This window comes from Sapajus apella, unplaced genomic scaffold (genome assembly GCF_009761245.1).
Source record: "Sapajus apella isolate SASKATOON/1434 unplaced genomic scaffold, GSC_monkey_1.0 scaffold26, whole genome shotgun sequence".
NCBI lineage: Eukaryota > Metazoa > Chordata > Mammalia > Primates > Cebidae > Sapajus > Sapajus apella.
Genome location: NW_022436966.1, coordinates 3,357,127 through 3,368,415, shown reverse-complemented (window position 1 = coordinate 3,368,415; position 11,289 = coordinate 3,357,127). Strand labels below are relative to the sequence as shown.

Genomic DNA, 11,289 nt, shown 5'->3' with positions numbered 1-11,289 from the left:
AAAAAAAAAAAAAAAAAAAAAAAAAAAAAAAAAAAAAAAGAAATAACTGATTCAGGCAAATATCTTTATGCTTAAAGTATTAGGTGAAAAATTGATGTGGAAATAGTCACAAGGTATTAAAGTTATCACACAGATTACTTAATTAGTTGCAAAGGGAAAACCTTACCTTAAAAATGAGAGCTTTGGCTATACCACTATGACTCAGTGATCAAATTTTAAATTATGTTACAGGTGGGTAATGACCAATGAGACACTGTATATATATAATATGAATTACACAGTATCACCTATGAAATATTTACATAAAAAGGTCTAATGGGCTGGGCACAGTGGCTCATGCCTCTAATCCCTGGACTTTGGGAGGCCAAGGCAGGCAGATCACAAGGTCAGGAGTTTGAGACTAGCCTCATGAACATGGTGAAACCCCGTCTCTACGAAAAATACAAAAAATTAGCCGGGTGTGGTGGTGCAGCATGTAATCTCAGCTACTCTGGAGGCTGAGGCAGGAGAATCACTTGAACCAGGGAGGCAGAGGTTGTGGTGAGATGAGATTGCATCATTGCACTCCAGCCTAGGCAACAAGAGCAAAACTCCATCTCAAAAGAAAGAAAAAGTCAGCTGGGCGCAGTGGCTCACGCCTATAATCCCAGCACTTTGGGAGACCGAGGCGGGTGGATTGCCTGAGCTCAGGAGTTCGAGACCAGCCTGGGCAACACAGTGAAACCCCATCTCTACTAAAATACAAAAAATTAGCTGGGTGTGGCGGTGTGCACCTGTAGTCCCAGCTACTCAGGAGGCTGAGGCAGGAAAACTGCAAGAACCCAGGAGGCAGAGGTTGCAATGAACTGAGATTGCACCACTGCACTCCAACCTGGGTGGCAGAGCGAGCCTCCAACTTAAAAAAAAAAGAGAAAGAAAGAAAGAAAAAGTCTAACCTAAATCTAACCATGCTGAAAATTAGATTTAAGTTTATAGGTTATCGGGCATATAAAACATACAAGACAATTCCACCAATCCAGATGTGGGACATTTTATAAGACGACTCAGTCTTTTCAAAAAATTATTGTCCTAAAACAAAAGACAAAAGATGACTTTTTTTTTTTTTCCCCTAGACGCAGTCTCACTCTGTTGCTCATGCTGTAGTGCAGTGGCACAATCTCGGCTCACTGCAACCTCTACCTCTTGGGTTCAAACAATTTTCCTGCCTCAGCCTTCTGAGTAGCTGGGATTACAGACGCGTGTGCCACACCTAGCTAATTTTTGAATTTTTGGCAGAGGCGAGAGGTTTCACCACGTTGGTCAGACTCGTCTTGAACTCCTGACCTCGTGATCCACCCGCCCCAGCTCCCCACAGTGCTGGGATTACAGGCAGGATCCACTGTGCCCTAGAGCAGTGGCACGAGCCTGTAGTACGAGTTACTTGAGAGGCTGAGGTAGTTGGATCCCTTGAACCCAGGAGTTTTGAGTCCAGCCTGGGCAACATAACAAGACCTCATTTCTAAGATACAAATAAATAAAAGAAACACAAAGCTGGGCACAGTGGCTCAAGCCTATACTTTGGGAGGCTAAGGTGGGCCGTTCACTTGAGATCAGGAGTTCGAGATCAGCCTGGCCAACATGGTGAAACCTCGTCTCTACTACAATAAACACAAAAACTAGTCAGGCTTGGTGGTGCAGCATGCCTGTAATCCCAGCTACTCGGGAGGCTGAGGCACAAGAATCACTTGAACTCAGGAGATGGATGTTGCAGTGAGCTGAGACAGCACCACAGCACTCTAGCCAGGATGACAGAGTGAGACACTGCCCACTCCCAGAAAAAAAGGACATAAAAACACTGACAACCAAATACAATGATGAATAATCTTTAAATGGATCCTGGAAGAGGGAAAAATAGTTTTTTCTTACAGAATGTTAATAAATGTGGAAAGAATGTGAGAAATAGAAAATCACCATTAAAACACCACAGTAATAATTCCTATAGGAAGATATACCCATGGAAGCTCACATTAGCTAATGAAACTTTTTTCTTTCTTTTTTTTTTTTAAGACGGAGTTTCGTTCCTGTTGCCCAGGCTGGAGTGCAATGGTGCCATCTCGACTCACCACAACTTCTTCCTCCCGGGTTCAAGTGATTCTCCTGGCTCAGCCTCCCAAGTAGCTGGGATTACAGGCATGTGCCACCATGCCTGGCTAATTTTGTATTTTTATTAGAGACAGGGTTTCTCTATGTTGGCCTGGCTGGTCTCAAACTCCCAACCTCAGATGATCTGCCTGCCTTGGCCTCCCAAAGTGCTGGGATTACAGGCATGAGCCACCAAGCCAGGCCTAGCTGATGAAACTTTAAAAGGAGAAACAGGGTATCTGCATAGCCTCAAAGTACCTCCTCTTTAATTTATTAAATATTGGTTTTGACCAATGAACTGGTGGTTTTATATAACTATGCTTTTTTTTTTTTTGTATTTTAGTAGAGACGGGGTTTTACTATGTTGGCCAGGATGGTCTCAATCTGCTGATCTCGTGATCCGCCTGCCTCAGTCTCCCAAAGTGCTGGGATTACAGGCATGGACCACTGCGCCCCGCATAACTATGAATTATTTTGATACACCTCCTTCCAGGAAGTGTAACTTAATCTTCCTCTTCTTGAGTGTGAGCTAGCCTTGGTAACTTCTTTTTTTTTTGAGACAGAGTTTCACTCTTGTTACCCAGGCTGGAGTGCAATGGCGCGATCTCGGCTCACCGCAACCTCCACCTCCTAGGTTCAGGCAATTCTCCTGCCTCAGCCTCCTGAGTAGCTGGGATTACAGGCACGCGCCACCATGCCCAGCTAATTTTTTGTATTTTTAGTAGAGACGGGGTTTCACCATGTTGACCAGGATGGTCTCGATCTCTTGACCTTGTGATCCACCCGCCTCGGCCTCCCAAAGTGCTGGGATTACAGGCGTGAGCCACCGCGCCCGGCCCGGTAACTTACTTCTAACCAGCAAAGTCAAGAAAAAAGAAGTCATGGTGATTTTGGAGAAAAGGAGAAACAGTACCCTTCCAAAGTGTTGGCTGGATGCAGTGGCTCACACCTGTAATCCCAGTGCTTTGGGAGGCCGAGGTGAGAGGTTCGCTTGAGGCCAGTAGTTTGAGACCAGCCAGGGCAACTTAGCGATATGCCCCATCTCTACAAAAAATAAAAAAAAATTAGCTGGGTGTGGTGTGCACCTGTAGTTCCAGCTACTTGGGAAGCTGAAGTGAACAATGATTGTGCCGCTGCACTCCACCCTGGGGAACAGAGTGAGATCCTATCTCTAAAAAAAGAAAAAAGTGTTAAGGTCAAGAAAGACATCTCACAGAATGAAGGAGAGTAAAGAGACGATGATGAAATGCAATGTGGTATTACCTTGAATTGGATCCTAAAATACAAAAAGGATATTACTGGAAAAATTGGAATAAAGTCTATAGTGTTAATTTCTTATTTTTGATAATCATACCACGGTTATATAAGATGTTAATGTTAAGGGATGCTGGATGAAGGTTATCATGTCATTCTTCCGTAAAACCCTCCCCCACAAAAAAAACAAAACTCTGTACTATCTCTGCATCTCTTCTGTGTCTACTCTTACCTGATTCTTGTGCCTATAAGAAATTTTCAGGCCAGGAGCAGTGGCTCACACCTGCAATCCCAAGCACTTTGGGAGGCCGAGGCGGGTGGGTCACCTGAGGTCAGGAGTTCAAGACCAGCCTAACCAACATGGAGAAACCCCGTCTCTAAAAAAGAAAAGAAAAGAAATTTTCAGGATTAGCCAGAAGAAGTGGCTCATGCCTGTAATCCCAGCACTTTGGGAGGCTGAGGTGGGTGGATCACTTGAGCTCAGGAGTCAGCCTGGCTAACATGCGAAACCTGTCTCTACTAAAAATACAAAAAATTAGCCAGGTGTGGTGATGGGTGCCTATAATCCCAGCTACTGGGGAGGCTGACGCAGGAGAATCACCTGAACCTGGGAGGTGGAGGTTGCAGTGAGCCAAGACTGAGCCACTATAGTCCAGCCTGGGCAACAGAGACTCCACTGTCTCAATAAATAAATAAAAAGGCAGAATTTGGTAAGGTCTCTAAGAAAATTTGAGAAAAAACTACAAGTAGTTTTTTTAATCTAATAATAACTTCCATAAGAGGTTTCTATTAATTGTTATCTACTGTCTAGAACAGGGGTCCCCAACCCCCTCCCAGCTATGGACCACTATGGGTCAATGGCCTGTTAGAACTGGGCCACACAGCAGGAATTAAGCAGCAGGGGAGGGAGCATTACTCTTTGAGCTCTGCTTCCTATCAGATCAGCAGTAGCATTTGTGAACTGGGCATGCAAGGGATCTAAGTTGCGTGTTCCTTATGAGAATTTATCTAATGCCTGATGTTCTAAGGTGGAACAGTTTCATCCTAAAACCATCCCACCATGGAAAAATTGTGTTCCACAAAACTGGTCCCAGTGCCAAAAAGGCTGGGGACTGCTAGTCTAGAACACCGCCTGGAACACTGCAGTAAATATCATTGCAGTGATATTTATTGTTCTATAAATATCTGTTAAAGAGTTAAATGTACTGTCTCAGAATGACTTCTGAACATTTGCAATTTGCTAGGAAACTCTCATTTTGTCTAAGTTACCCTGGGCGGAAAAGGTTAGTTATGTCTTTTACCAATGAAGAAACTGTGTAGATGCCAGGCATGGTGGTTCACACCTGTAATTCCAGCACTTTGGGAGGCTGAGATGGGAAGATCACTTAGCCCAGAAGTTGGAGATCAGCCTGGGCAACGCAGTGAGACCACTTCTCTACAAAAATTTTTAAAAATTTAGCTAGACGTGGTAGCACATGCCTGTAGTCCCAGCAATTCAGAAGGCTGAAGTGGGAAGATCCCTTGAGCCTGCAAGGTCGAGGCTACAGTGAGCTGTGATCGTACCACAGCCTGGGCAAAAGAATGAGATCTTATCTCAATTAAAAAATAAAATTGTGTAGAATAGTAAGTGCTTGTGTATATACATCAGCATCCTAACCTTAGTATTATTTAACAAATGTATACCCATCACAAAGAATAATCTGTTACAAGAGATGGCTGAAACTGCCTTGTTAGTTGGGACCTCCTTCACTGGTAAACCAGCTTGAACAAATGTATATAATACCATGTCTGCAGACATCTTAAGGAATATCCATCCTCAAGACTTTATTTTTACTTACATTTTGCAACAAACTGTAACATTTTAGATGACTGATATTACACATTTTAAAATAAATCCATTTATTGTTGACATCATTCTCACAGGCCACATCCAAGTTACTGGCAATTCCTGTTGCTCTATTTTCTTTTCTTTTTTTCTTTTTGAGATGGAGTCTTGCTCTGCCACCCAGCTGGAGTGCAGTGGAGCAGTCTCTCGGCTCACTGCAACCTCCACTGCCCAGGTTCAAGCAATTCCCATGCCTCAGACTCCGCAAGGGCTGAGCCACCGCGCCAGGCCTGTTCCCAACTCCAAACTATTACAAACCATTACATGTATGACTCATTTTGCCTTGTATCCCTCACTGAAACACCCCATCCAAGAAACTCTTCCTCAAAGTAGTCATACTCTAAAAGTCTTCTCGTTTCTACCTCCCTCAACCAAAACTCCCATTTTTCCAGGCAGGCAAACCTTGACTAAACACAAGGAAACTAATCCCTAAGTTTTCCCAGTAGTGTTTTTAATTTTAATGTCAAGATTTTTTCTTTAATGACCCTGGATGTCAGAGGCTTTTAATATATATTCTTGGTCTGGTCCATGGTAAGTAATCAATAAATTTGTTTAAAAAACTGGTAGAATTTCGGTTGGGCACGGTGGCTTATGCCTGTAATCCCAGCATTTGGAAGGCCGAGGTGGGCAGATCACCTGAGGTCAGGAGTTCAAGAACAGCCTGGCCAACATGGCTAAACCCCATCTCTACTAAAAATACAAAAATTAGACGGACGGGGTGGCGCATGCTTGTAGTCTCAGCTACTCAGGACTCAGGAGGCTCAGGGAGGAGAATCGCTTGAGCCTAGGAGGCAGAGGTTGCAGTAAGCCGAGATCATGCCACTGCACTCCAGCCTGGGCAACAGAGCGAGACGGAACCCAATTGCTACATACTAATGCAGGCCTTGCCTTTCTTCTGCTCCATGTTTATCTTTCATTCTTGTTGTCTACCCAACTCTCTAAATAGTGTTGGCCTTGTAATTTGTATGAAATAACATCTCCTGTATTGAGATTCAGACCTATCTAAAGAGTCTATTGAAGGCAAGGTTGACTAAAATGAGATATTTATTAGATAATACCTATACTTCCAAATAACTGCTAGTAATTAAGAATATGCTAGAAACATTACATTCACTCGGTAATATTCAGAGCATACTACGTGGCTGTCACTGTTCTGGGAGCTGGGGATACGATAGTAAATATAATAGGCCTTTTAAGAATTTACCTAAGTAATTATGTTAGATGGTAATAAGTGCTATGGAGAAAAATAATGCAGGGTATGTGTGGTAAGGAGGATAGGGTGGATATTTACAGAGAATAATAAAGGAAGGTCATCCTTTGATAAGGAAAAAAACCGAAGGAGATGAGGGAGAGCCATGCTTCTATCTGAAGGAGCGGCACCCTAGAAAGAGCGAGCTAATGCAAGGGCCCCTTCAGGGAAGGGCATGCTAGTTGGTTAGCCTGAAGAGAGTGAATGCCATAGAGGAGTTGTAAATGAGGTCAGAATGAGAAATAGGAATGGTAGGAGAGATAGAAAATATCAGATCATATGGGTCCTTATGAGGGCCATCTTATCTGAGTGGAAATGGAACTCGTAAGTGGGTTTTAAGCAGAGTAGTGGTATAGCCTATCTTAACCTTTAAACTGGCAGAACCAAGTAGCCTAGTCAGGTCCAGGTGAGAGAGAAAGCAGTATCTGTAACTGTAGTTAGTGCCAGTGGAAGTGATGAGAAGTAGTTGAATGATGGATTATGTTTTGAAAATAGAGCACGTGGGCACGGTGGCTTACACCTGTAATCCCAGCACTTTGGGAGGCTGAGGAGGGCAGATTATGAGGTTCAAGACCAGCCTGGCCAACATGGTGAAACCCCGTCTCTACTAAAAATACAAAAATTAGCTGGGCATGGTGGCACCCACCTGTAATCCCAGCTACTAGGGAAACTGAGGCAGGAGAATCGCTTTAAACCGGGAGGCGCAGGCTGCAATGAGCCGAGATTGCGCCACTGCACTCCAGCCTTGCAGCCTGGGTGACAAAGTGAGAGTCCATCTCAAAAAACAAAAAAGTAAAAAAGAAAAAAAAATTAAAAAATAAAAAAGTGGCCAGATACTTCGGGCAGTTTTAAAAATTAAATATTGTCAACCTAATACTAAGACTATTAGGTTTACATTATAAAACACGAGCAATGCCTTAACCCAAAATGCTGATGACTGTTACAGCTAAGGGGCAAGGGGGAACAGATTCCACCAACACTGCGAAGCTAGCAGTATTTTAGGGAGTATTCATCTACAGATACAATCTTTCCTAAAACAAGGGTCATGAACTAATTGCTACATCCTATTGAAAAGATACTTTCGGCCAGGCGTAGTGGCTCACGCCTGTAATCCAAGCACTTTGGAGGCCAAGGCGAGCGGATCACCTGAGGTCGGGGGTTCAAGACCAGCCTGACAAACATGGTGAAACCCTGTCTTAAATATAAATAAATAAATAAAAGAAAAGATACTTTCAAGCCTCAGGAATAGAGAAAACAAGAAATTTCAAGGTTACTAAAAGATTAACTGACAATCTATTAAGAAAACAGTGTAACCACATTTCCAATATAGACAAGAAACAGCAACTTAAAAGTGAAAAAATTTTAGAGGTGAAAAAAAACAATTGCATCGTACTTCAGAGCAACTTTATCATCTATAAATCTGCAAAAAGAAACCGAAAATTGCGTTTTTAATGCATGGAGCTCTCAAACTGCCAGTATTCCAAGAATATAAACGAAAATCTATGTCATCCAAGAATATAAACAAAAAGCTATGTCAGGAACTCGTTGAGCTTTTCTTTTTCCAAGAAGTGCCAACAAAGGCAAGATCAACTCATCCGAAATACTTCGAAAAACGAAGAACGCAGTGGAGGAAGTCACACGACAAAGAAAATATCCGTGCTCCGGTAATTTAACGCTAATTCTAAAAATTACCTCTCAATATGTTAGGGCATTTACCAATTGTTGCTTCATAAAAATGGCCCGCTCGTTCAGCACCATGTCAATCACAACAGTAACAAGCGACTATAAAAATCTATTAAACACATTTCCCCTCAATTAATATATTCCTTCTGGGTGAGAGTTCCAAATCCTTGGGGTGTCTGGTTAGGCTTTTTGGTCGGTGGGTGCTACAGAAGGAAAGCCAGAGGTTAAAGAAAAATGCTTGGCTTTTTTCCAATTGGCAACTGGAAGAATAAAGTTTACCGCACTGAAAATTAGTATGAGCACCCTCAAGAAAAAAAAAAATCCTATCACAGAGAAGAAAATGAAAGGAAAAGTTTCAGTAGGAAATCAAAAGTAAAATTAAAGTGAGACGGCTGTAAAGATAAGAGGTTAATAAAAAAAGAGGAGAAGCGGGAAAAGAGAAGGGAAGGAAAGAAAGCATGGGACAAAAGGTTCGACGAGCTCTAAAAAGAGGTCTGAATGAAAAAGTCTTTTCTCCAGGTCTAAGACCACAGAGGGCCCGTGGCGAGAGCAAAGGTCACGCAATGGTGTAAAGTGAAGGGATTCATTGATAGGGTTGTGCCCCATCTCCCTTCACCTCGTCCTCTTACACATCGGGTCTTGGTTCTAAGCATCCAGGTGCGTGCTAAGGAAACAAAAACCACGATATCACGGTGTCCACGGAGAACAATAGGCTGGGAGCGGCGCAGGGCCGAGGCCTTCCCTCCGGGACGACCACCATCCCGCCTCCCTCATCGCTGCCCCAGACTCACAGAGTCTTGGGCATCTCGTCCTCCATGGCTGCTGCTGTCGCGGCGGCACCTCCAGGTCCAGTTCCCTGCCCTTCACTACGTCCCAAATTGTTTGAGCGGTTATGGCTACGGGATAGCAGGGTTTCTCGGCTGACCAGAGGTTACTCCGCCTCCTTCTTCGGCGGCTATTACACTAAACCGCCCGGCCCAGCGCGAACAATGAAGCCCCAATACAAGATGGCGGCGAGCCGGGAGCATAGGAGCAGCCAGCGAAGTTATCGGGACCGCGCAGGCGCAGAATAACCTTGCACTTTCAACCTCCCGGCCGCCAGGCTACATCTCAGTCCATAGGTTCACTTGTTGCGCAGCCGCTCTTCCACCCGACGCTAGGGACGTTTCAGACTGCGCAGGCGCAAAGATTAACTACTTCACCATCTGCGTGAACTTTTTGTCTTCTGGCTGCGGATTCGTGTTTCGACCGTGAATTATAATGGAGTGGAAACCTTAAGGGAGAGTAAAAAGCCTAAGCGTTTCTAAAGGAGGAAAGATACATGAAGACTCTTCAAGCTATCTGGTTTTTAGAGAGCAGTAAGCAAAACAGTTTTGCGCCGCCCGGGAATCGAACCCGGGTCGCAAGAATGGGAATCTTGCATGATACCACTACACCAGCGGCGCTGTTGGCAGTGGAAGCCGCCAGAATGTTTTAGGAGTAAATGAAAGCAGACGTTCATTTTCATATGAAAAGAATTTTCATATATTATTTACCCATTTAAAAGTAAAAGTTTATTGACAGTCTATAATCTTCTGTTTTTCTTTTTAAAATTTTTCTTTTTTGGTGCCGTGACTCGGATAATCTTCTGTTTTTCAATGACATAAATAATCTATCTTCTCTCATCCCAAATAACTGAATAAATGTTTCAACTTTCTTTGTACAGAAAAAAAAAATCTCAATTTAAATTTTTTTTTTTTTTTTTTTTTGAGACGGAGTTTCGCTCTTGTTACCCAGGCTGGAGTGCAATGGCGCGATCTCGGCTTACCGCAACCTCCGCCTCCTGGGTTCAGGCAATTCTCCTGCCTCGGCCTCCTGAGTAGCTGGGACTACAGGCACGCGCCACCATGCCCAGCTAATTTTTTGTATTTTTAGTAGAGACGGGGTTTCACCATGTTGACCAGGATGGTCTTGATCTCTTGACCTCGTGATCCACCCAAAGTGGATCCTGCCTCGACCTCCCAAAGTGCTGGGATTACAGGCTTGAGCCACCGCGCCCAGCCTATTTTAAAATGTTTTACTTAAGAAATAAGAAAAAAAATTTTACTTAAAAAAGTAAGAATTTTATTAAGAATTTGTCTTGTTGATGCTAATCAGATTTTTGAGACAGGGGAAGATATTTCCAGATGCCAGATTTTTATTTATATTTGCATTTCTTTCGCGTATTCAATGCACACTGAAAAGCATTTAAGAAACAGCTATTTAGGGTGGATGCGGTGGCTCACATCTGTAATTCCAGTACTTTGTGGAAGCCGAGGCGGGCGGACCACCTGAGTTCGGGAGTTCGAGGCCAGTCTGATCAACTTGGAGAAAACCTCATCTCTACTGAAAATACAAAAATCAGCCGGCTGTGGTGGCGCATGCCGGTAATCCCAGCTACTCGGGAGGCTGAGGCCAGAGAATAGTTTGAACCTGGGAGGCCGAGGTTTCGGGGAACCAAGATCGGTGCCATTGCACTCCAGCCTGGGCAACAAGAGTGAAACTTGGTCTCAAAAAAAAGAAATGTTTTTTAAACATAGGAGAATTTACACATTGAAAACATGCTGTTGGCCTAGTGGGGCGCTCACTCCTGTTATCCCAGTCTTTGGGAGGCCAAGGTGGGCAGATGACTTGAGCTCAGGAGTTCGACACCAGCCTGACCAACATGGTGAACACCCCACCCTCCACTTTAAAATACAAAAATTAGCTGGGCATGTGGCGCACATCTGTAATCCCAGCTACTAGGGAGGCTGAGGCATGAGAATCGCTTGAACCTGGGAGGCAGAGGTTGCAGTGAGCTGAGACTGTGCCACTGCACTCCAGCCTGGGAGACAAAGCAAGTCTCAAAAACAAAACGAAACAAAACCACACCAAAAACAAACAAACAAACAACAACAACAAAATCCAAAAACCAAACCAAAACAAAAAAGGTGATGTCTGCTTCAAAGTAGTTTCTTCAGACTAATGCAATCTGGATTTTCATTTTTGGAATTGTCTTTAGAGTCTCTGGCATATTCTTCAGATTATTTCCAAAGATATCAAGTACTATTTTTTTTTTTTTTTTTTTTTTTTTTTTTTA

The 11,289-nt window shown here is 43.5% G+C and overlaps 1 protein-coding gene and 1 non-coding gene across 20 annotated transcripts in view; both read right to left on the bottom strand.

Moving 5' to 3' along the window:
• Positions 1-9,318, bottom strand: part of TIA1 (TIA1 cytotoxic granule associated RNA binding protein) — a 37,572-nt gene extending 28,254 nt beyond the window's left edge. For 4 of the 19 annotated variants that reach the window (XR_004272977.1, XM_032291828.1, XM_032291831.1 and 1 more), the window contains exon 1: positions 8,984-9,236. Coding sequence is in view for 10 of the 19 variants with exons in the window: in XM_032291828.1 (XP_032147719.1) it covers positions 8,984-9,009 (26 nt within the window). In the remaining 9 variants the exon portion in view is untranslated. Of the gene's footprint in view, positions 1-773; positions 791-8,983 lie in introns of those variants that run through there. The other 15 variants (XR_004272978.1, XM_032291840.1, XM_032291841.1 and 12 more) reach the window with 9 other exon arrangements.
• A 248-nt stretch (positions 9,319-9,566) lies between these two features.
• Positions 9,567-9,637, bottom strand: TRNAG-CCC. The gene has a single exon. It is a non-coding gene; the product is annotated as a tRNA-Gly (tRNA).
• Positions 9,638-11,289: the final 1,652 nt, after the last annotated feature.